This window comes from Hyperoodon ampullatus, assembly GCF_949752795.1.
Source record: "Hyperoodon ampullatus genome assembly, chromosome: 20".
Lineage (NCBI taxonomy): Eukaryota > Metazoa > Chordata > Mammalia > Artiodactyla > Ziphiidae > Hyperoodon > Hyperoodon ampullatus.
The window spans coordinates 23,879,823-23,906,430 of record NC_136933.1 but is presented as its reverse complement, the minus strand read 5'-3'; the positions used below and the strand labels follow the sequence as shown (position 1 = coordinate 23,906,430).

Below are 26,608 nucleotides of genomic sequence, written 5' to 3'. Positions count from 1 at the left end.
TGAAAATTTCCATTTCAGAAGTTTGATTTGTTTCACTTTCTTGGAGCTTCTTGCCTTGGGTGCATCCTCCACATACACCAGTACCTATGAAGAAACTAGCCAGCATTCCTTTTCCTGAAGCCCTAGCCTATGGCTCTGCTTTCATCACATAGGCTGCGCTGTGTCCCTGTTCAGGCTCAAGCCATCTTCTAATTACGAGTGCCCAGCTGATTGATTTACTGTTTCTTCCTCACACCTCACTGTGATTCTGTAAGTTGTATTTTAGTATGTTCCTATAGAATTTCTTCAATTCATGCTGCTATCAGTGTGATCAAAGTTTGAGGTTTTGCATAAGAACCCTTCAGGTATTCTGTGGGAATGTGAGGCCCAGCAGCTGGTGGGAAGAGTTGCATTTCAGCACCTTATAGTCCTAACTCTCTCTCCCTCTATTAATGTTGCATTTAACCTGAGAGTCAACTTAGTTTTCTTGCATATTCTCAAGTAAAACATTTAGTTCCTTTTTCAATACTAAACATGATTTTTTCTTTTTTTTTTAAACAACAAGGACATGCTCGGGACAGACATCACAACACCGTGTGCTCAGATGAGTGATGTAAAAATACCATTGTCTTGTCTCCAAATGCTAATTCTAAGATCAAGGTCTTCAAGCATTTGACCATGCACATGGACCACCAAGTTTGAGGATACATTATTCCACATCGTCATGTCTATAGTTTGACAAAAACCAGAACATGTTCTCTGAAACAAGAGCATTGTCAATATCACTGAAACACATTACAGCAATGTTAAATTCTTCCATAATTCCTTGAAAATTTGTAGCATAGCATAATCACTAAAACTTGCTAATTATGAGAGCTGTTAATTTACAGTCATTTCCTCTCATAATGACTGTACCATTATCCATTTTTATTTATTCTTCATTAAGTTCAATTTCAACTACCTGATTGTGTTTGAGGTAGCTTCACAGTAGTTTTATTGCTATGAAAGTGGCATGTTTCCATGTATTACCTGGGGGATTAGATTAGATTTAAATGAGAGAGGAAAATATAGTTTATCAGTCACACCATTTCCTCACTTGGCATACAGATTAAAAAAAAAATCATCCATTTCTTCAGTGATTAAAAATACAGTTCTTTTGTGAGCATAGACACAATACAAGGAATCTGTTTCTTTGCATGAAAAGTAGAATCAGTGGAAAAGGACTCGAATTCTATTGCTACCTTTCGGTTAACCCGAGTGAGGATGTGCATAAGCTCAAGCTTGTGAGCATACTGTTTCATCATTGCACAAAGTGACTGGATGAACCAGGATCCGTCCTTTGAATTTCGCCAGGAATAGTAACCTACAAGGCAAAATGTAACCAAAATATCATGGATATCCAATGTTAGCTGATGTAATAAATTATGACATAATCATGAAGGTAAAAACAAGCATAAACATCCATAGGTATTATTAGCCATAAAAATAAATAAATAAATAAATAAATGACACCTTTGATTCCAGGGGAAAACAAAACAAAAACCAAATGGGTGCTTTATGTATACCTCTGCTTTGACAAGGAAAACAGTTGTGGACTAACTTCACCACTGAGTTACTGAGAATTTTACTTCCTGGGCTTCCCTTCCAATAGGCAAGAACAGGGTAATGCGCAGAAGATGCAAAAGCAAAGAAATAAAAAGGATCATTATAAGTAGCATCGTGTTGCAATCAGATTATTGGCTTATCCAAGAAATAAGCTGCTTTACATATGCACACACATTTCAGTGTCCTAAATTTGTCTACAGGGCATCTGAATAGAGTATAATAAACACATTATAGTATACTCAAAAGTCCAAAAAGGGGAAATAGTGTATTTATTGTTCTTTTCCCAGATTAACTATTGGATCCATTCCTTTTTTTCAGCTGTGCTGCGCGGCTTGTGGGACCTTAGTTCCCCGACCAGGGATAGAACCCGGGCCTGTGGCAGTGAAAGCACTGAGTCCTAACCACTGGACCACCGGGGAATTCCCTGGATCCATTGCTTTTAATTTGAAAGTACTTTATCTGGAAAGATGCCTGGAGGTTAAAAGAAATCACATTGACTATATTTAAAAACGTAATACTGTTTAAAAATACATTTGCCCTATATTTCCAAACTTTGTGACACCCTTAGTTATATAAGTAAACAACTGTATGATCAATAAACATTTATTTATATGATGACACATATAATACAACCACAAAAAAATGGAGGTTGATAACCTATTCATAAATCCTTTTTAACTTTGTTTTCCCTCATTCCATTTCTACCTGCGCATATGCTATTCAGGCTTATCCTTTCAATTTCCTATCTTCCAAAGGATTCCTAGAAAACACAGTTCTCTCCTATTCCAGGAAGTGGGCAAAGCTCTGACTTGTCCTATGTTTTAATACAGTTTCCATGTGGTATCAAGTTCATGAATGACACTATGTAAGTATGCTTTCTTATAGATGCATATTTTCTAGCCCAACTTTGCTAAAGACAACTTTTTGAGACTTGTCTGTGGTTAAGGTACCCTAAAATACAGACAAGTTGGCTTTTTTTTTTTTTTTTAATGTATTTATTTTGGCTGAGTTGGGTCTTCGTTGCTACGTGCAGGCTTTCTCTAGTTGCAGTGAGCAGGGGCCACTCTTCGCCGCGGTGTGCAGGCTTCTCACTTTGGTGCCCTCTCCTGCCGCAGCGCACAGGCTCTAGGCATGCGGGCTTCCATAGTTGTGGCATGTGGGCTCAGTAGTTATGGCTCGCGGGCTCTAGAGCGCAGGCTCAGCAGTTGTCGCGCACGGGCCTAGTTGCTCCGCGGCATGTGGGATCTTCCCGGACCAGGGCTTGAACCCGTGTCCCCTGCATTGGCAGGCGGACTCCCAACCACTGCGCCACCAGGGAAGCCCCAAGTTGGCTTTTTATGGATATCAAAATCATGACAGCCTTTGGAACACACTCTTCATTGTTTAAAATCTACATATAACATTCAGTATTAGTAAGTTTCTTACCAGGTGCTGTAGAATATGCATACAAGAAGTCCGCCTCAACCGGTATTTTCTGACAGGCCATGTCATCCTCAACACCACTGTCTGTCTCGATACCACAGTCCAGTTCTGTGCCTCGGCAAGCCTAGAGGTTAGAAAATAAACATTTATTTAAGAAGTTAAAAAAAAAAGAAAAAGAAACTAATCATTTATTTTAAAAAATATGTGTGTACATGTACAACTGTTATTTCTAAGAAATGCAAAGGCTCTGTAAAAATTGATGTTAATTATGCAGAATCCTTTTGCTAGAAGTCTAAAATTAAAATTTATTCTCTATCTCCTAAGTGGTAGTTTAAATAAAAAACTAACAATAGTTCAGTAGCTTCAGGGAAAACAATAAATTTTTTTGATAATCCACAATTAAGTAAATTAATCCCTAATGAATCCTCAATAACCAAGTTGCTCAGTTATATATTACCTGAATAATGAAAAGTTTAGGTTTTCCAGTCAGACTTATACAACAATCCCCTCTGAAGAAACCTGTTAATTTTTTCAGATCGACAGGTCCATTTGTTCCAAAAATTTTTCCTTCCTCGCCATGGCTTAGAAGCACACAAATAAAACTGCTCCTTTTGCTATGATCTTCTTTAGAAACTGGGAAAACATTTACAAACAAGAAAAACAAACAGAAAACCAATGCAATTTTATTCAACCATTTCATATGCACTGTATGGGAATAAGATGAAGAAACCTGAGAACAGAACTAAGAGATCGTGTAAACCCAACTTGGGGCGGAGCAACACACCTCAAAGCACTCTAGTGAGTTGGTATGAATAACTTGTTTTACTTACGTACAATATATAGAGTAGGATTGTGTACAGTTTAGTTCCACAGTTCTCATGCTTTACTTTTATATGTGTATAATTACAGCTAGATTGTAACATAAATTGGACGACGAAGGTCATTCTTTTCATTATTTCTTACCACTGTACATTAATTCCAAAATTTCTTCACATGTAAGATCATTTTTATTCCTAACTTCATATTTCAAGTTCGTGAAGGTTTCCCAGAGGTTTGCTGCATCTACGTCTGTACCAGACCGACATGCCATCCCTTGAACAGAAAAAGTTACTTTTAGTTGCATTAAAAAAAAAAAAAATTTGACTTAACCTGGTGGCGCAGTGGTTAAGAATCCGCCTACCAATGCAGGGGATATGGGTTCGAGCCCTGGTCCGGGAAGATCCCACATGCCATGGAGCAACTGAGTCTGTGCACCACAACTACTGAGCCTGCGTTCTAGAGCCCGCGAGCCACAACTACTGAGCATACATGCTGCAACTACTGAAGTCCGCGCGCCTAGAGCCCGTGCTCCTCAACATGAGAAGCCACCGCACCACAACTAGAGTAAGCTCATGTGCAGCAACGAAGACCCAGCGCAGCCAAAAATAAAAAATATATAAAAATAAATTAAAAAAAGACCCATAAACTGCTTTGATATGAACTATTCAGTGATTCACACAATCTACAGTAAACTCTTCCTTGCAAATGCTAAGAAAATTCAATATTCTGATCGTGGTGACACAAAGTCTCTTTCATTTCTTAGCATATAAGACATTTCATAACATAAGCTGTTATAGTGTTACAGTCACAAAGACGTCTTTCACAGCTGCTTAGATAGTGAAAAACAAAAATGCCTAACAAGAGAGGTTTGGTTAAATAAATTAAAAGTCATTTATATAATGGGATACTATATTGCCACTGAAATTTTGTAGACAAAATTTTGCCATGGGAAAATGGTCACTTAAAAAAAAAGAATAGGATCCTACTTTAAAGAAAAAATTATAAGTATATATATATATGTATATAAACATACACACCCACATACATATTGTACATACACAAACACACACATACCACCACACACACATATGTATCAATACACACCTCACAAACTCAGAGGAACTATTTCTTTGATTTCAAGTTCCCAACAATTCTAAGATACATTAGTACTTTCATAACACCTTTTCAGGAAAAACCCCACAAACCACTAGCCACTTTAGCACTGTTCATCAGGCATTCTGCTCTGTGTGGTTTCCATTTAGCCTTCTAACCACCATGAGACCGTTATCATGGCTGGCTTCATTTGCACAGATGTGGGAGCACAGAGGAGTCCAGGAACTTGGACAAAGTACTGAAGCTGGTGTGCGGACTGTACCCAGGAGTCCTGGGCTTTCCTCATGCCTTTACAAGCCTTCCACATACACGTACGGATTGACTGAACAGTGAATTCAGATTTAAAAATGCTAAAGTGCTGCCGGGGGAGGGCACACATTGAGTAAACTTAACACATATGCATAGAAAAAAGACTAGGTGTTTCTAGCTCCAAATTATTGTTGATTATCTGAGTAGTGTGATTAGGAGTGATTTCAATTTTTCTTTTGCTAATCTGTAATTTCTGAAATGTATATTATGGCCATATATTATTTTTATAAAATTAAAGTAAGCTCATCAAGGTTTTGACATTGGAAAGGCTGAGGACACCATGCAGCTGTGTGACAAGGTGACTGAATTCTGGTCCTGGTTTGTGAGCCACTTAGTAGTTGAACAAAAAATACCAGGCTGTCAGAGGCGGTTGTAAAACCTGACCTTCAAATTTCAAAGCAGAAAAGGGGCTCACTCTAAGGCTAAAGCCAGACTACAGGCCTAAGTATTTTTGGGGGGAGAGTAGAACAATTTTCCCCCTCCCCCTTTAAAGATAAGTAAGTGGGCTTCCCTGGTGGCGCAGTGGTTGAGAGTCTGCCTACCGATGCAGGGGACGTGGGTTCGTGCCCCGGTCCGGGAAGATCCCACGTGCCACGGAGTGGCTGGGCCCGTGAGCCGTGGCCGCTGAGCCTGCACGTCCAGAGCCTGTGCTCCGCAACGAGAGAAGCCACAACAGTGAGAGAGGCCCATGTACCGCAAAAAAAAAAAAAAAAAAAAAAAAAAAAAGTAAGTACTCGGGATGTACTAGAGATACAACATACAATGTGATAAACATAGTTAACACTGTTGTATGTTATATATGAAAGTTTAAGAGAGGAAATCCTAAGAGTTCTCATCACAAGGAAAAAAGCTTTTTTCTAGTTTTTTAATGTTGTATCTATTGGAGTTGATGGACATTCACTAAACTTACTGTGATAATCATTTCATGATCTATGGAATCGAATCATTAAGCTGTACACCTTAAACTTATAAGTGCTCTGTGAAATTATATCTCAATAAAACTGGAAGGAAAAAAACCGTCCAGTAAGTTCAACAATGGAAAATTCTATGGGACGAGGGCATTATAACTAGTAACGTGAGGCAGAATACCTAATGGTTGAAGGTGGTATCTCAACTTAGAGCCGAAAGCAATACAAATGGTGCCATTCCGGTTGAGACACTCATTTTCAACTACTTTTTCCTCACTCCTTATTATGAATCTAACATCAAATCTGGCTTATCTTTCCAGTGTAATCTGGCTTCTTTCCCTTTTCACCAGTACTCTGGTAGATAGCCTCCTAAACTGAATCAGCAGATTCTAGTTTCTTTAACTAAAATTAATTCTAATACGATTAATATGCAAATTCAAAGAATTATCACAGCACCAATTTAAAAATGAAAAATGAAGAAACAGCCAAAGTGTTCATTCATATGGTAAATTATGCAAGTCAAGTGAACACTAAATTTAGGGAATGGGATATTATATAATCATTAAAATAACAGATATGAAAATTATACAGCAACACAAAAAATGCTTATATTACATTAAATGGAACAAGCAAAATACAATATTGCTTACTATTATGGATAAAATTAAGCTTTGAAAGATACTGTCAAGGAAAAAATATCAAGTAATACAGTAAGATGTTAAATAGCTTTTTAGGATCGTGAGGGATTTTATTTTTTACATTCTCTTAAAAAAAACCTCTGGGGCTTCCCTGGTGGCGCAGTGGTTGAGAGTCCGCCTGCTGATGCAGGGGACACGGGTTCGTGCCCCAGTCCGGGAAGATCCCACATGCCGCGGAGCGGCTGGGCCCGTGAGCCATGGCCGCTGAGCCTGCACGTCCGGAGCCTGTGCTCCGCAACGGGAGAGGCCACAAGAGTGAGAGGCCCGCGTACCACAAAAAAACCAAAACAAAACAAAAAAAACCTCTGAAAGTATTATTCAATTCAAGCCATACATAGTATAGAGACTGAGAACGGGATCTGGTGATCAGGCTATGGTGAACCTAACAGCAACTTCTACAGAGTGGTTGAGGTAGAAACAGAGAAAACAGGATCAAAGGGATGGAAGGAAGTGAAGATGGCAAGTTTAAAGTACGTGTTTTTAAGATTTAGGGAAGGAGACAAAAATCAGATCAAAGCTTAAGAGGCATCAGGGTAAAAGAAAGGTCTCTTTAAGGGTGGGGAGTCTGCTTTTCAGGGGAAGAAGAGAAAGTCAACAGAATGAATGAAGGCACAGGTGAAGTGGCACAGAAAGTGGATTCAGAGCACCAACGCTGAGTCCCAGTTCTGCTACTAAATCATCTGTGGGACTCTGTGCAAGGATTTTTAACCTTTCGGCACCTAATGGTGGTTAGTTTTCAGGGTTGCTCTAAGAATTAAATAAGACAATTTCTGTGAGGTGCCTTGCACAGTTCCTGGAATGGAAAAATACTTCTACTTACTATTTGTTGAGATCCTTCCATTAACATGAAAGAGGGAGCAGGAAGATAAAGAAGCAAGGGTTACACAGAAGTCAGGGCAGAAGAGATAAACATACAGATAGAAGAGGGAGAGATTTTGATGATGGGTAGAAGATTAAGAGTTCATGTTGAATTGTAGGACCCATAGGGTCCTGCTCTATCTCTACTTCATGGCTATTCTGTGTCGTTAGTTTACAAACTAATAACATCAATTCTGTTTTTTATACTACACCAAATATAAATGGTACAAAATACTTCATGGCTATTCTGTGTCGTTAGTTTACGAACTAATAACATCAATTCTGTTTTTTATACTACACCAAATATAAATGGTACAAATATTTGTAAAGGATTAAAAACTATCTTATGATACATACCAGTACTTTCATGAAAGTTCTTATTATTAATTATTATACATAAACCCATTTCAGGATAATCCATTTTGTAACTATAGTCCAAGGATATTCCAGAGTCCATTGATTTGCTTCCATGTAAGATCTTTCTGTTTGGAAATCAAACAACAGTTTACAAAGAGAGAAATGACCAATGCTGCTGTTCACATTGACACAACTTCTCTAACACATAGGAACAGTTAACATTTGTTGAATATAATATGCCAGGTTGTGTGCAACAGGCTTTCCCTCACTAAAATTTCACAAAAACCCATTTCACAAATGAGGAAGTGACCACTATGAGGCTGATGGTTATGCAGATACAGTGTCAGACCCAAGGCTGAAAGCATCTGTTGAACTTCAGAGTTCAGATTTTTAATCTCTATATTTTGCTTTCCTCTAAATTTTATTAAAATTTCATCAAATTCATTTTATACTTAAAATTTTTTAAACTTTCTAAAATATTTTATCCTTTAAGGTAAGAGTGAAATCATAAAAATTACCCTGAAATGATAGGGAAATCAAAAAAGGCAACTATGACTCAAAACACAATATTTATCACAATTCCTAAATTGTTCCTTAAACCCTGTGCGCTAAACAAACTAATAATTTATTGCTACATAGAATCACTGTTGTAAATAATTGAAAATACTTGTCTAAAGGTCACTTATTCAAAAACCTCTGTTATCTAGACCAGGGTCAATAAACTTTTTCTCAAAGCGCCAAATATTAAGTATTTTAGGCTGGCTAGCTGCCTGTACAGACTCTGCTGCAGCCCACTCCATCCAGCTGGTGGAAGTCGCCCAGGACAATATGTAAATGAATGGGTGTGGCTATGCTTCAATAAAACTTGACCAAAACAGTCTGCAAACCTGACCCTTGAGCTGGACCAGGAATCAGGAAACAACAGCCAAACACTGATACCTAACGTCCATGTACCCACACACTCAACCTGGGAGTATTTCATGTTATATGCAATTCTAAAAATATTGTTGGAAAAGGATAGTAAATTACTATCTTTTAAATTAGTAAATTATGTTCTGTATGATAGGAAAAGGTAGGAAAATGTGTAAATCAGTTTAAAAGGGTTTAAAAAAAGGCAAGAAACCTCTAAAATGAGACTGCCTTTCAAAAGGTTAATTTCTAGGCAAATTCCTTTGCTTAACAAATACTGCAAAAATCTTTATCGGTAACCTGTTAATAGCTCTGCTGTAACAGTATTGTTTAGTACTAAAATTAGTTTATAATTCCCTGGGTGGTCCAGAATAATAATACTGGACCCCAGAAATAAACTTTTAGAATTAAATGTACCACAAGAGATCCCAAATGGATAATAACAGACATGATTAAGAGTGTTTGAGCTCTATCTTTTCCCTTTCTCCATTTGCTGGTTATTGGAAGCATTAATGAGCAGAATATTCCAAAAAGGAAGACTGAGACAAAGAGTAAAAGATAATCTATAACCAGGCAATTCTTCCCCAGACTGAGAACTGGCATTTTATTTTAGCCTTAAAACTCACAAATAAACAGGAGGCCAGGGGCTTCCCTGGTGGCGCAGTGGTTGAGAGTCCGCCTGCCCATGCAGGGGACATGGGTTCGTACCCCGGTCCGGGAAGAACCCACATGCCGTGGAGAGGCTGGGCCCGTGAGCCATGGCCGCTGAACCTGCGCGTCCGGAGCCTGTGCTCCACAACGGGAGAGGCCGCAACAGTAAGAGGCCCGTGTAACGCAAAACAAAACAAAAAAACAGAAAAAAAAAAAAAACAGGAGTCCAAAAAACTCCCCCAAACACAAAACCTCTCATCCTGCACAGAGATTCGGAGGGTGTATCTGCTTCTCCTGGGTCATCCTTCTGCTACTAGGGTAGGGTTTCTGACTACACGTCAGGCACCCTCCAACCTCCCCGCAGTTCCGTGAAAGTTTTATTTTAAGGAGGAGATTCAGAGCGGATAATGTATAGCCATGCAGCTGTCACATGAGGTAGGAAGTCACCTGGGCCTCTCTGGCTTGAAAGCCCATATTCTTTCTGCTTCCTCAAAGTTTGCTGTATTACATACACCCATCTTTCTCTGCTTGTATGAGATTCCATTTAAATACTCACGTCTGTGAAGTTTTAATGGATTTCGAATCCACTGAATTTTCATTGTTCTCCATGGATACTTTTATTAACTAGAATATAAAGAAAACAGATGTTAATCAAAATCAGTCATTATAAGATCACTGCATTAATTATTCCAATGATTATTTCTCTAAATAAACACAGTATATGGATATTTTCATATTAGCAGTACCATCACTCTCCCAGCTTCACCTCTACTGTTCAAGGCTTCTGTGAGTCAAACCTGAGAACAATCCTTTGTAAAGGTATGTGTAAGGTCACCCATTTCTCTGTCTCTTTCGTTTTTAATTGAGCTATGAAGTACACAGTGCACAGATAGGAAGTGTGCAGCCTGATATATTTTTACATTTGGATACCCCACCAGATCAAGATACATACTGCAACTTGTTTCTATTACAACAGATCTGGTCATTGGTAAGAACTCTGCCTTCCAACTCAACACAGTTAAAACAAAAACCAAAAACGGTCTACCTCACATAACACTATTCTACGATGCTTAGATTCCCAAGAGATTCAGCACCAGGAAGTTCCAAACCTCCACATAATCTTTACTCTTAAACTAGACGTGAAAATCCCACTTTCTCATTTAAGGTGGTGGACCGGCTTTAGGAAACCTGGAAGTAAAAACTAAAGTTCCTGCTTTCATTCTTCTGTCAGACAATTCTGTTTACCTCCCACAGTGAGTGGGTCCTTCTAATCAAAGCAGCTCTCACTTACGGAGCATTTATTATACAGCAGGTACTGTGCTAGGCATCTTATCTTTTATTTTCCCAACAACCTGAAAAGTCAGGAAACCCAACTCCTAGTGATTAAGTGACTTTGTCCACAGACGCAAAGCTCAGTGATGGAGGCCCTCTTCTTCCCACTCTTCCCTACTGTCTCCTAAGAAGCCAGTTCCTTACTACCTGTCTGGAGTTCTACCATGTCTTCTCTAGCTTCCCCAAAGCAAAGGTACTTCTATGGCAATCTGCCTCCCTAAATAAAGAATACAGAAAAACAAGGACAAGACATTTTCCTCCAGCCTCTAGAAGTCCTGCCTATCTCAAAAATTCCAATCAAAATAGAACTTTTAACTTAACTCCCACGCTAAAATCAGAAATCTTACAAGAATACACACCCCATCAACAGGACTCACTCAACCACAAAAGGCTTTACAGAAAGTCCTAGGCTCCCTCCCCCTTTTTAAATTTTTAAAATTGTGATAAAATATACATAAAATCTATCATTTTAATCTTTTTTTTTTTTTTTTTTTTTTTTGCGGTATGCGGGCCTCTCACTGTTGTGGCCTCTCCCGTTGTGGAGCACAGGCTCCGGACGCGCAGGCTCAGTGGCCATGGCTTACGGGCCCAGCCGCTCCGCGGCATGTGGGATCTTCCCAGACCGGGGCACGAACCCGTGTCCCCTGCATCGGCAGGCAGACTCTCAAGCACTGCGCCACCAGGGAAGCCCAGAAATCTGAATTTTTTAAGACTAGTATTTAAAACAGTTTCTATCTGATAAGGATTTCTCAGGAACAAATACTATGATGTATTTTGTTCCCTTTTTTTTTTTTTTTTTAAACCAGTGATGACGGCTTTATGAAGTCATGTGGCAGGGTCAACAAACAAACTCACACTTTTACATAAACAAGAAATAAACCCCTTCCTTTAAAGTCTTTCACAGAATCGTACCTGATCCACCATGCCAGAATTAATCTCTTCCACCTATATATTTACTTAGCATGTAATTAGAACCCTTCCTGTATTTTCATTTTATCCTGTTTTGGATTTTTTTTTTTAATTAATTAATTTTTGGCTGCACTGGGTCTTCGTTGCTGTGCACGGGCTTTCTCTAGTTGCAGTGAGCAGGGACTACTCTTCATTGCAGTGCATGGGCTTCGCATTGCGGTGGCTTCTCTTCTTGCGGAGCACGGGCTCTAGGCCCTTGGACTTCAGTAGTTGTGGAGCACGGGCCTAGTTGCTCCGTGACATGTGGGATCTTCCTGGACCAGGGCTCGAATCCATGTCCCTTGCACTGGCAGGCGGGTTCTTAACCACTGTGCCACCAGGGAAGTCCTGGATTGCTTTTTATGTATGTGTATTTGTTACTCTCATAACACCATGACATAGTGATGGTTTTTCCTCTCTCAATTCCACCAATAAGCAACAAGCATGCTATATGCTGGTCCCACTGGATTCTCTGAACGGTTTAAAAATAATTTTCTCTCAGGGTCTTCACACTTGCTATTCCCACTACCTGGAATACTAGTCTCACCGATATATTATGTTATATAATATTATATAAGATAATATGACTTATTTTGCTCAGGTCTCTATTGAAAGGTCACCTCTCCCAGATGTCTTCCCTCATCCTATTTCACTTTCTTTACTCTGCTGATATGCAATCAACAAGGATCCTGGAACAGAAATCTTGAGGAATTGCTGAGACAGAAAGTAGGAAATATCAGGGAAAGATTCCTGAGGTGATGGGAATGATTTTGGGAAATTGAGCTGAGAGAACATTAGAAGTGGAACAGAAGTGGGTAGAAGTGGAAGGAAGGAGAATTTTAGGGTCATCTCTTGGTGAGCTGCCTTTGGAGCAGTTGAGGGATTGTCCCTTTCTTTTCTTATGGTTGGCTGAATAGTGAGTAGTCAGAGTATTTCCCCACAGGTTTTAAGGAATAAAAGTGTACATTGAAACCTGGTAAACAGAGTACTCACATTAGCAAATAACACAAACTGGAGTTTGGCACCCAACTTGTTTGCCAAACCCAACTGATTTGGCACAACTCCGAAGATAAGTCCAGCCATCCCAGTGTCCCATCACAAGCAACAGAGGCAGACAGAAAAAGGGAATAACCAAGAAATCACTGACTATTCAAGAAAAACTGGTACCATGAAAGAGACACCAAACTCAACAAAAATATTAAAACAGAAAAAGAAGTAATTATGAGTTTTTCTGAGCCTACTGTGTGTAATTTAAAAACTAGAAACACCAGAAATCAGCGAGAAGGCAGATAATGACTAGAAGAAAAAAGTCATTGCTCAATTTTGGGTTTCAAAAGAGAGATTTAAATTCCAAGACAGACAATAGTTTGAAAGCCAAACATATTTGACTTTAGTTGAAAGAAAAGGTTGTCTGCTGCCAGTGTCCTTGTCCTCACAGTGAGACACAGCCGCCGCCACCCCCGCCCCCACCCCGCCTCTGCAGGAGACCCTCCACCACTAGCAGGTAGGTCTGGCTCAGTCTTCTATGGGGTCACTGCTCCTTCCCCTGGGTCCCGATGCGCACACGACTTTGTGTGTGCCCTTCAAGAGTGGAGTCTCTGTTTCACCCAGTCCTGTCAGCTGACCTTCATATACTACTGAAAATTTATATAATGATAAATAAAATCCTCACTGCATCAGACTTGCGCACATTTGCTTTCTGCTTGTCACCATCTGCTTTTCCCACATGAAGGCACCAAATCCACACGCTTGGGCGCAGAGCTTTGGTTCCTGCAGAACTTACTTAAGAGTTAACTCGGCATTACCTCACCTCCATTAGCTAATGCCTGGCTGAATATAAGTTATTCTGGACACGGTGATCTCATCTCAGAGGATAAAAAAAACTGTCCCCCAAGGGAAAAAAATGCCCTATATGATGACGAGAGTTTAAGGTCTTAGAACACTTTCATTTGACAAAACACAAATAGGAAAATATACAATAGGGCTTAAAAAATATATAGATTGTGTGTGTGTGTATATATATATATGATGAATTACTACTCAGCCAGAAAAGAGAATGAAATTTTGAATAAATCCATAAACAGAAAATAAATTAGTGGTTGCCTAAGTTTAGGGGTTTGGATAGAAATTGGGGATGACTGCTGATGGTTATGAGGTTTCTTTTGGGGTGATAAAAATGTTCTAAAATTGACTGTGGTGATGGATACATTACTCTGTGAATATACTAAAAACCACTGAATTCTATAGTTTAAATTGATAAACTGTATAGTATGTGAATTATGTCTCAATAAAGCTATTTAAAAAGTAAAAAAATAATAATAAAAATAACAAATATATTGTAGCACAGCAGTGGACTGAACACTAATTGCTTCTTAGTGTACTGAGTATGTAATTCTTTCCATCAGTTCAGGATGCTGATGATAATAAATTTCTAAACATATATTGGGTCCCAGAGAAGTTCTAAGTAGATCAATTGGCATTAGATGGCAACCTGGAACCTGGGTCTTAGGATCAGGTCTCTGAGTTCCTAGATCCCTTTAATACTTGCCACTGAAGCTACGACAGTCAGATTTTTCAAAAGTTAAAAAATGTTGTCAGTAGAAATTTACTGTCACTCTAAAATACATAAGCCTTTCAGGCTGTTTTCCTAAAGTGAAAAGTTGCAATGATTTCCCAATTTTTTATTGTGGTTAGCCAACTAAAGGGACCGTTGCATAATGCCACAATGAAGTTAAGCAGAATAAATTGTCCACAGAGTTCAAAGAGAGAAATAAAAATTGATTTCTAAAACTGAAATTTCTATATGAAGTTACAAAGTATCAACATTTTAGGAAAAATAACCAACAACAACCTGTTATTAAAAATGGCTTGAGGGAGGGAGGGAGACGCAAGAGGGAAGAGATATGGGAACATATATATATATGTATAACTGATTCACTTTGTTATAAAGCAGAAACTAACACACCATCGTAAAGCAATTATACTCCAATAAAGATGTTAAAAAAAAAAAAAGGCTTGAGGACTTCCCTGGTGGTGCAGTGGTTAAGAGTCTGCCTGCCAATACAGGGGACAGAGAGAGGTTCGAGCCCTAGTCTGGGAAGATCCCACATGCCGCGGAGCAACTAAGCCCACGAGCCACAACTACTGAAGCCCGCGCACCTAGAGCCTGTGCTCCACAACAAGAGAAGCCACCGCAGTGAGAAGCCCGCGCACCGCAACGAAGAGTAGCCCCACTCGCCGCAACTAGGGAAAGCCTGTACGCAGCAACAAAGACCCAACGCGGCCACAAATAAATAAATACATAAATTTAGTTTTTTTTTAAATGGCTTGAAAGTTGTGCCTATGGTAGATTTCAAAATGAGATATTACGTTAGGATAACCAGTTTAAGTTATTCCTACTTAGTTAACCTGTCACCCATCAGTGGGTTTTTCTTGGTGCGTGTCCTATGAGGAAACTGCAGTAAGGTCTAAAACCTGGCCTTTGTCCTACCAAACGAGTTTTAAATCTCAAGATGAGACATAAGAACCAACATCACTTGCTTCTGAATCATCTCCACAAATACGAGTATCTTCAAAAAAATTATAAGGAAAAATTTACCAAAACAGGTAGCCAAAGAAAAGCCCAAAGTATCATAACACAATATGTGATTTGAGTGTTGTGTAATAACAGGTCCTCTTACTGTTAGCTAATAGGGGCTAGACTCTGAGCTAAAAGGTACATTTATCTATGCATGTGTTCATTATTTACGTATTTCTAGTTAGTCCTTCCAACGATGCTTTGAGGAATAATGAGATTTCCATTTTATAGTTCAGTTGACTGAGGCTGAAAGCAGTTAAGTAACTTTTAAGTGGCAGAGCCTGGATTCAAACTCAGATCTGTCAGCTTCCCACACTTCTACATGGCTTAGTTCTACAAAGGAGGGGTAATGCTATCAATAATTTCAAGCAAGGAAACAAAAATCCACAACCTAGAAACACTAAGATGAAAGAGGAAGCATACATAAACATGATAGAAACTGACTGCAAGGACAGTGAAATAGGATAAAGTGCACTCATTCCAACGCACGAAGAAACCAGGAATGATGTTTATGGTGTTTTGGGTGCCCCTGGGTAACTTACTTCTAAAAGTAAGATTACTCTATTAAGCATTTAGGATGTCATTCAGACACTTTTTTCTATGTCTCTATTTGCCTCTAAAGGAGAGGTGAAGCCTTTTCACCACGACTTGTGGGGAGATTAGTCAGTCCTCTCTCAGTATCCATAGAAGATTGGTTCTAGGACACATCCCCTTCCTCCTCCTTCCAGGGATACCAAAATCTGCAGATGCTCAAGTCCTTTATGTACAATGGTGTAGGAGAAGTGGCCCTCCAGATCTGGTTAAGCACCTACAGACAAGGAGGGTGGCCCATCCTTTGGCCAAAGAACTTGAAAACCATCGAGATTCTATTTATTACCAATTAGAGTGGACAAAGTCTCAAAAGCAGTCATGTTTCCAGATTTGGTAAGTGAAACAGAAAGAAGAAAATACTTTTTACACAACAGTTTGGATAAGAGGAGATTTCTGCTGTGACGTACTAGAGGTTTTATTGAAATCGTTTCCCATCTGGTCCCTTGCATTTCTTTGGGAAGAGTCACCAAACCGGATATTGTCATTGGGCCTGGTAAAAGTCAGACTTTTAATATTTATTTTGTAATAAAGGAGGAATCTCACACATGGCAAGTAAAATTAAATACAGGAGAAACTTAAATAAGCTCAGTTGTGCCACACAAACAAAACCATTCTTTCTTTTTCTCTGGCAAGGACCGCACCACCAGGAAGACACAGACAGGAGGGCTTCCCCACCACTCAAAAGCCACAAGCCAGAAAGGACACAATGCTTACTAAGTGCAAGGGGCCTGTTTCCCTCACCTGAAGTCTTGTCCTAAGATGGTATCTCTGGAGGGGCAGGAGAAATGGGAAAGTCCTTGCAGACCTAAACATTGCGTTAGGAAATAAATGTAGAATGAAGGATCTTGGATGCCCTTTATAAAAATTATAGATAACCTGTAAGGCCTCCTCCCTCCCACTGAGAATCACTCCTCTGTAGAAGGGATTCAGTTTTACAACCACCTGCCAGAGAAGGTCTGAACTGCGAAAAGCCAGGGTCAGTAGTATTTATTTATTTGTCACTTGTACCATAACAATTGACTGAACACTAACCGTGTGCAGAGTCGTGAACCCTGAGTGTCTGAAGTAGTGGAGACCAAGATCCAACCCCTATGTGTGACTCGCACCAGAGCTCACTGTATTCAAAAGTGGCTCAACAAGACAGGTGCCAGCGTTCAGGACAAAACAGATAACTTTATTTTACTCTACCCTAATGCAGAAACTCTGTAAGCAACTTGAAGATCAAAATAGGGAGAGAATTAACATTACTTAGAGATTTACAAGGCACTGTCACAGACATTATCTCATTTTATCCCTATAATAACCCTGCGAGGTATGTATATTACTCCTGCCTAATTGATGGATGAAATAGGAAGTGTTGCCCTTGGGATGTGGCCTCGGGTCCTATGACAGCAGAGTACCTAACCCCTTCCATTACATTTGTATTTGTTAAATGTGTACACGACAGTATCTAACAGTCTAAGGATTCCACATCTTTTTTTAGATCCAGCACCAGCGCTTCCCATCTTTGAGGCAGAGCCTAAAGAACTATCTGATACCAGAGGCACCAGAGATGACCTAATGCCACTCATGAAACTAAAGACTGCTTTCCAGCATCAGAAGGGGGATGAACCAATAGGAGACTGTGTTAAATTGGATTTGAAAGCAAAACAGAAAAGAAGCATTATAATTGCCTCTATCAGATGTCAGTCTCTTAAAATCGCAGGAGGTAAGACTTTTTTTTTTCAGGATAGCAAAAGCAAATCTGATGTAATTGGATACAATGTTTCACTTCTTTCTTACTGGGAACAGGTTTTATTGCTACACTCCAATAAACTGTTCATTCCTTCATTCATTAAAACACATTCTAACTTTCAAAAGCCTTCATTGCAAAAGAGCAAAGCAAAACCATCAGGTTGGGATAGGGATGATTTAAGCTTTGTATTTCATTCTTAGAGATCACGTAACTACAATACATTCAAAGTGGCTGAGCGCATTTTGACACAGGCTGGTCTATGCAGCTTGCTGAGCACCTCCTAATACGAACCTGCATAAACACATTGTTACAGCAACTCTGCATTTCAACTCTACCATTCCTTTCTAGTCCGCATCATTTAATTATAATTTGCTAAGCAACCTTAAAATAGGATTTTTTTTTCTACATAGGGCATAATTATTAAAAAGCATAATACTGTAGTATTGGCATTCATTTGTGCCAGGCCCTAAATATGGGGAAAGACAATACGGAACAAGATAACAAGAAAAACACAGTTCCTTGTGGAATTTGCTTAGGAGCTAATAGGGGAGAGTGTAAAAATAAGCAACTGCAAAGGATATGACACTTTCCTCTTAGGATGAGACGGGTGCCAAAGGAACACATAATAGCTAGACTTAACCTTGAAATGTTTAATGAGAACAGAAACATAAATAGGAGTTCCTCAAGCAAGTGTGTGGTGATGGGAAGAGAGAGAGAATGCAAGACTGTTCCAGGCAGAGAACAGTTAGTGTTAAGACCAGCATGGCTCTGCAGAAAGTGAAACGGTGCCATATGAAAGATTAGGCAGGGGAAGGGGACCAAGGAGCCAACCTATGCTTGGCTTTGTTAACCGTGTTAAGGGACTGGGTTATCCTATGACCAAAGGAACAGCTTTCTGGATTTTTATTCTGTAAAGATCCCTCAGCCTGTGCTATAAAGAATGGACTGGAGAGGGGCCAGAGGGGCCAGAGGGGCCTCCTGTAGCCAGGTGAGAGCTTAGGGTGGCTTAAATCTGAGATGGAGAGAAGGGGCCAGATCCAGTGGATATTTAGGAGGGCCGGGAGGCTTGGGGGCTAACTGGAGGAGCCGGGAGAGGAAGCTGATAAGGTTGGTTCCCAGTTTCTTGGCTTGGGAGCCACTTATTGAGAACTGGGAAAGAGGCAGCTGCCTTGGGAAGTAAGGCTTGAGAGCACACCCACTGAAAACAAGAGTGACTAAGGCACTCTTATTCAGCATGCGCTGAGGGGATTTCAAAGCCTAAGGGATTTGGGCCCTGGATACACAGTCACCCGCAGGAGCTAGAAGGATGCATGGAGGCCTTCAGGTCTGAAAGTGAATAGGAGTTTAATACTTGAAACTACCTCTTTGGAAAGCGGAGTCACCCGTCAACCTGATAATACCTAGACAAAGAAGGCAGCAGAGACCAAATCCTCACCAGCAATGGGAGGATAAGCCCTGAGGGCCAGAGCCCTTAGGACAGCACCAGCCCGCCTCCTGCCCTCAGGTCATCTTTTCTCCACGCCCAGCCTCCTCACCACCTTCCCGATTAAAATTTCAGCCTTCGATCCCCGCTGCCTCCCGCTCCCGGGTCCGACCTCCTACCCCCCGGCCTCAGCGCCTCCGCCTGGGCCTCCCGCGCCTCTCCTCCCCAGGTTCAGCGACCCGTGTCAAGCCTCCTGCTACCAGGCTTCAGCGACCCGACCCGGGTCTCCCGACACCCCCCATTCTCGGCCCGGCCACCTGTCCCCCGGGCTCGGCGTCTCCGGCTGGGTCTCCGCTCCCCAGCCTCCCGCTATCCGCCCTCCACATCCCACGCGGATCTCCCACCACCCCCGGCCCAGCCTCTCGATCCTCGGTCCGGCCTCCCGTCCCCCAGGCTCGGCATCTCCAGCCGGATCTCCGCTTCGCGGCCCAGCCTCCCGTCCCCGGGCCGGGACTCTCGATCTGCGGGCTTCAGGGCTCGTCCCCGACCCCGTGGTCGCGCCAAAACAAAGGATCCGCCGCCCGGACCAGGCACGTCTCCTCCGTCTCCCCGGGGCAGCTGCAGGCCGGTGCAGGCCCCCGGGGCAGGCGCTGAGCTTGGGAGAGTGGAGGGAACCAGCCCAGGGCCTATGGCGCCAAAGCGAGAAGCGTCGAGGGCGTATCTCACCTCTCAGCCCCCACGCCACAGGAACCAAGACGCTCTGCTGGGCTCGGTTCCTGCTCTGCTTCCGCCGCAGCCGCGCTCAGAGGTAGGAGCCCGAGCAGCCCCGCCCCCCTCTGGCCCCACCCCGGTCCCGCCCCTCAGCTCAGCGAGCTCCGCGCCGCGCCGACACGCCCTTCGGCCCCGGCTCCCTCCGCCCGAGAACACCGCCCCCTCACAGGCCCCGCCCCGCCCGAGAACACCGCTCCGCCCGAGAACGCCGCCCCCTCACAGGCCCTGTCCCGCCCGAGAACACCGCTCCGCTCGAGAACGCCGCCCCTTCACGGGTCCCGCCCCGCCTGAGAACGCCGCTCAGCACGAGAACACAGCCCGAGAACGCAGCTCACTCACGGGTCCCGGGAGCTTCTGGCTTCCAGGCACGCTTCTGGGCCATTCTAGGCCCTTCCCGGCCTCCGCTCCCTTTCAGTCCCCGTCCTGCCCCAGAACGCTGTCGTCTCTCGGGCCCGCGCTCTCCCCACTTCCCGCCCCAGCCCCGCCCCCGCGCCAGGTTTGAAGACTCGGTCCCGCCACAGAGGGCGGGTCGCGTGTCCTGCCAGCTGCAGAGGACCCACGGCTTCCCGCCCACAGGGAGCGTCTCTGGAGGTAAACGGAGGGAAACCCGAAGGCCTCGCCGGGCCCCGGGGGCAGGGAGAAGGGAGTCACGGGCGGGCCCTGCGGGAGGACGGTGAGCGGGTCGCGGCCTGCCGGTAGTCCCCGCTTCCCCTCGGGCGACCGGAGGCCTTCCCTTACGTCACCCCGAATTCCCTGTCCCGAAACCAAAAGCTTTAACCGCCCTGCTGGGCCTCCTCCTGTCTTGGGTCACGAACCCTTTTCAGACTCTGAGTCATTTTCGCAAAAGAATGTACCAACCCAATTGAGCACGAAATTCTCCATCAAATTTCAAGAGGTTCAGGACATTCTGACAAGTCAGGGGCCCCAGGTGAAGAAGTCGCCCACTTCCAGCACTTGTTTACTTGGGTATAAGTGAGGGCGCTGGTTTGTTCACAGATACACATCGTTCTGAGTGTGGCTACCGTTCCCTGAGTGCTTATCTGTGTTCTCACGTTGTGGCAATGCATTTTCTTTTTCTTTCAGCAACCCCTGCAGGTAGTAAGTCCAGTTTCCACCTGGGCTTAATTAAAAAGGCTAAGTAGTTTGCTCTTGTTAAGGGCTACACGAGCTAAACTCAGATCCTAGGAATCAAACCTAGGCCTTTATCCCTGCCACGTTGAGAGAGGACCAGTGTTTGCAGCCCTTTTTCTGCTGCAGTAAAACTGAAGAATAGGACCCACTCCCACCCTGCACGGTGGTTGGCGTGCAGTTATTTGTAAGGCAGGCACTAGTGTACTCGTTTTTTTAAACTAGTCCTATTACCCCGTAGTGCTGCTCAAACCCCTTCCTGTGCTAAACTTTCTTAACCAAAATTACGCTTTAGTTAAAGCAGCGGCAGCAGCAGCGGTTTTCTGTTTTTTGTGTAAATTACACTTATTAGTTTGGAGAAACTTTAATTATGGTAAAGTAGCTGGCTAGAAGCAATGTGGGAAGTTTCTTTCTGCAGAGGTGTCTCAGAGGTGGCAGAACCTGAGCTGGGCCTGGGAGGGGAAGACTTCTGGAAGGGTGAGCGAGGCGTTCCAGGGGAGGGAAACATGCACGAGGGCTCTTGGAGCGGGCCAGGTGCAGGCAGTGGTCATCGTCATTCATGTGGTGAGCAGGCTGAACAAGAAGAAATCGAATGGGTCAGTGGTTGAGGGCCAGATTCTGGAGAGTTCGGACTTCTTGAGGTAAAGCTTTAGCGTGCATTAAGTGGTGCTCCGAATCATTAATGAGTGTCCCTAGGAAAAACTGTGAAAATGGTCTTTTTAAAATTTATTGGCGTATAGTTGATTTACAATGTTAATGAGTTCGTTTCAGGTGTAGAGCAGTGATTCAGTTACGCATATATTCATTCTTTTTCGGATTCTCATATAGGTTATCACAGAGTATTTTTTTTTTTTTTTTTTTTGCGGTACGCGGGCCTCTCACTGCTGTGGCCTCTCCCGTTGCGGAGCACAGGCTCCGGACGCGCAGGCTCAGCGGCCATGGCTCACGGGCCCAGCCGCTCGGCGGCATGTGGGATCTTCCCGGACCGGGGCACGAACCCGTGTCCCCTGCATCGGCAGGCGGACTCTCAACCACTGCGCCACCAGGGAAGCCCCTATCACAGAGTATTGAGTAGAGGTCCCTGTGCTGTACGGTAGGCCCTTGTTGGTTATCCGTCTCGCAGATAGTAGTGTGTGTGTGTTCATCCCAAGCTCCTGATGTACAACAACCCCCCCGCCCCCCGTTTCCTCTTTGGTAACCATGAGTTTGTTTTCAATATCTGGAAGTCTGTTTCTGTTTTGTAAATAAGTTCATTTGTATCATTTTTTAAAAAAATTAGATTCCACATATGAGTGATATCATATGATATGTCTTTCTCTGCCTTCAGGTAGTATGATAATCTCTAGGTCCAGCCATGTTGCTGCAAATGGCATTATTTAGTTCTTTTTTATGGCTGAGTAATATTCCACTGTGTATGTGTACCACATGTCTTCATCCATTCCTCTGTCGATGGACATTTAGGTTGCTTCCATGTCTTGGCTGTTGAAAATGGTCTTAAGGGTGATTAGTCTGGCAGAATTAGGCTCTTTGGATGGGAGATCCTGTGGGGATGGTAGAAAGGTGGAACTGGATAAAACAGTGTACCACTGGATGTTTTCTTCCTTATAGGAGACTTCTGGGAAATTTAAATATGAGTTACTCTGTTCGAGCATAGACAGGCAAGGTGACTGAAGTAGGAAAAAAAGAAAAAGTCAATTAGTATATTTAATAATTTTGTAAGGTGTTATTCATCTGGGAAGTAAACTATTATTGCTGTAAATGAAGTTTAATCACATACTTCATTGTGTGGGAGAAATAGTATAAATGTATTACAAGAGGCCATAAAGGTGGGCTTCCCTGGTGGCGCAGTGGTTGAGAGTCCGCCTGCCGATGCAGGGGACACGGGTTCGTGCCCCGGTCCAGGAGGATCCCACATGCCGCGGAGCGGCTGGGCCCGTGAGCCATGGCCGCTGAGCCTGCGCGTCCGCAGCCTGTGCTCCGCAACGGGAGAGGCCACAACAGTGAGAGGCCCGCGTACTGCAAAAAAAAAAAAAAAAAAAGAGGCCATAAAGGGAATTATATTAAGAAAACATTGCCAAATACCAGAACATTACTAAATATTAGAACTGGAACATATATGCAGAAAACACAAGGTACTGCTGAATATTCTCAGGGCAGAGGAAGAAGTTCGAGTTGGGGAATAGGAACTGACTTGTGATTAGACAAGAAAAGAAACTAGGAGAACTGGGCTAGAGAGAGCCATGCGAGGCAGGCTTCAGCTGTCCCTAGAAACCAGTAGTCGTGAACCATGGGCCTCATGGTCCAGCTGCTCCTGGGGACCAGGCCGTCAAGTGTCACCGATGAAAAAGTCTAGGCATAAACCTCTGGAAACCAGGGCTGCTTAGGTCGGCTGAGTCATCGCTTCACCCTCACTCTCACTGTCCCTTCTCCCGCTATAGTTACTCTAGAAAGACTAAGCCAACCTTTTTTCTAGCCTGACCACCTTTAGTTGTGAAACTGGTATCAAAAATGGTTAAACAATCATTCCCGTGCGATGCTAAGAAATAAATAATAAAGCTCTTAAGCCTGCTATTTTAAAATACAGCAAATATTTTTCTTTGGGTCTTGGAAACTGTTACAAAAGTAGTTATGGTCCCTGTGTGAAAAGGGGTTTTCATGTGTAATTATATGTATATAAAAAAAGACAGCACTATTTCCCCACCAGCATTTCTGAAATGGTGATATGTTCTCCCAGGGGGTAGGGCTGAGGAATATGATAGTCTAAAACCAGAATGCCAGATGCCTTCCTGTTCTCCATTTCCTTTGCTTTTAATATTCAAGCCTGCTGCTTGAATAGTCTAAGCCCCAGTTGTCTTTCAGCCCAGCTGTTAAAATTTTAAAACTGTGCAAAGAACAGGGGGCATAACATATTTTGAGCTTCTCTCTTTTTTTTCTGTTGACATGCGTGGTTTCCTCAGTCCAGTAAGTGTTAAACTGGTTTTCCATTGTGACTGTGACTTTCATATATGATATACTCCCATGGTCATACCAATATTTTTACAAAACCAGAAAAAATTTTCCCGATGTCATTGTAACTAAGTGTGAACATCCACATGGTTATTTCTAGTCAGTTATTTGCTAGATACTAGAGTTATAATTCACCTCTGATCGCATTGTGTGTTTATTTTCTTCGTTAAGTAATTGGTGGGCTTTATTAAAAGTTAGTTTCTTAGAAGAAAGTTTCTCAGTTAGGTTGTCTAAATGGAGGGAATTTTTATCTGTGTGTGAAGCAGATTAAATAAACTAATACTCAGAATCTATCTAGCAATAAGGAGCCCTGTCACATATATTGAAAAATTAACACAGTTGTATTAAAAATTGCCCCATCTCTTCAGTCCAAAGAAATTGTATTCCTTTCCTAGGCATATCTGTTATGAAATTTATGTTGATAGCTTTAGAATTTTATTTCTGTTTCTTGGTTTATAATTTATAATATCCATGTGGATTAAGTGTAATTCTGAGAGTATAATCTTAAGTCTGTTATGGTTGAAGTCAGATTTGAAATCTATGGATAATATGCCTTTTTTTCTAACAATGCATGAGGATATTCCTATCCTCTTAATCTTTTTGGGTGATTCTATTTTTCTTTCCAGGGAATATTTCATTTGCCAGGGAGTTTATGTTGCAAAGTTTTCTGCTAAAATTCAAGAGCATATTTATCAATGCAAGTACTAGATAGGCATTGACAAAGGTAAATAGGGATTTTACCTTCAAATGCTTTAGTGTATGATATTATGTCACTTAAAACCTAATATATCTGTTTTCTACATACATAAATTACAACATAGATGATATTAGTGAGGAAGGAAACTTAGTTATTTCTATTTCTGTGTAAAACCCAGGCCAAAACTTGCTGGCTTTAAAAACAACAAATTAATTTTTTCTTAGAGTTCTGTGGGTTGCTTGGGCAGTTTGCTGGATCTCTCACCTGAACTCACTCAGGCTTACTCAAGCATTGAATTCAGATGATGGCTGGATGATCCAAAATGGCTTAACTCACGTATCTGGTAGTTGGTACTTGCTATCAGCTGGGGTATCTTGGTTCTTCTCCAGGTGGCCTTTTATCCTCTGTGAGGCTAGAGTTATAGCATGATGATCTCAGAGCAGGACTCCATGATAGTCAAATCTAATGCAAAAGCACTTATTAAACCTCTGCTTGCTTCACATTCGTCAATGTGACATTGGCAAGTCACATGGCCAAGAGTCTGTAGGGGAGTGGGCTTAGATGGCATCTCTTGATGGCAGGAATGCCGGAGAATTTGTCCCCATTTGTTCTCTATACTGGAAGCTTTTCCCCCCTCTTCTAAAAACCTTTTTCCTTTGTAAGTAAACCGTAATCCCAAATTGGAAAGGTATTGCCTGGTCCCCTTACTTTGGCATGGCTAACATGGAAGCATTGTATGCAAACAAAAACATATCATTAGGAAACAAGGGTTAAAATGTAAACATTTCAATTGACTAATCACAAAAGTAGTCATTAAGTTAACAGATTAACATTTATTCTTTTTTTAAGTCATGCTTATGATTACCATACATCCCAAACCAAAACTAGCCAGTATCGTAATTCCCACTCATACACTGATTATCCTCCCAACTAATAGTTGTTTGAGTAGAAAAGAAGAGCAGTGGGCAGGAAAAAGAGGAAAAGAGCTAAGAACTAGACAGTGGTGCCTAGAAATGAATTCTACACTAAGAAATAATAGCACTGGAATGATGCCCACCATCTGGGTGAGGTACATGGCACTTGATGCAACAAAATGATTATAATGAAAACCATAGTGATGCAAAAAACTCTTATATTTACACGAGGCATTGGAATTTGCAAAACATTTTCATGTCTTATGACATGTATCCTCAAGATAACTACATAAAGATGTTGATTCCCATTTTGCAGCTGATTACAATTTAGGGAGCTTCATTAACCTGTTAAAACTGTAGCGCTGGGCCTCCCTGGTGGCGCAGTGGTTGAGAGTCCGCCTGCCGATGCAGGGGATACGGGTTCGTGCCCCGGTCTGGGAGGATCCCATATGCCGCGGAGCGGCTGGGCCCGTGAGCCATGGCTGCTGAGCCTGCGCATCCGGAGCCTGTGCTCCGCAACGGGAGAGGCCACAACAGTGAGAGGCCCGCGTACCACAAAAAAAAAAAAAAAAAAAAAAAAAAAAAAAAAAAAAAAAAAAAAAAAAACTGTAGCGCTATTAGATGGAAGAGCCAGGATCTAAAGATTTCTGATAACCAGCCCTGTCCTTGTTTCACAACAAAACTTCACGCAAAACATAAACTATAAAGCAAAGAAATAAGCAGAAATGAGCTTTGAAGTTTTACCAAACAAAATACATTTTAAACAAAGAAACTGACATCCATGTTTGTTTGTTTTAGTAGTAATTGACAAGAGATCCTACCTGGGATAGGATTTAGTCTCTGCATACTTCTGAACCA

General features: G+C 42.0%; 1 protein-coding gene across 2 annotated transcripts; it reads right to left on the bottom strand.

Annotated features, from left to right (window-relative positions):
* Positions 1-1,118: 1,118 nt before the first annotated feature.
* Positions 1,119-10,295, bottom strand: CASP3 (caspase 3; the record flags this gene model as incomplete). Of its 2 annotated transcripts, none has more annotated exons than XM_079726682.1 (6): positions 10,185-10,295; positions 8,069-8,193; positions 3,970-4,098; positions 3,464-3,639; positions 3,010-3,130; positions 1,119-1,342 (listed from the first exon to the last, which is right to left on the bottom strand). In XM_079726682.1, the coding sequence occupies exons 1-6, from the start codon at positions 10,235-10,237 to the stop codon at positions 1,119-1,121; spliced, it is 828 nt and encodes a 275-aa protein (XP_079582808.1). In that variant the 5' UTR covers positions 10,238-10,295. The 2 variants fall into 2 exon arrangements, with proteins under 2 accessions (XP_079582808.1, XP_079582809.1); XM_079726683.1 differs by lacking the exon at positions 10,185-10,295 and adding an exon at positions 5,790-5,892 and having other exon boundaries at positions 8,069-8,123.
* Positions 10,296-26,608: the final 16,313 nt, after the last annotated feature.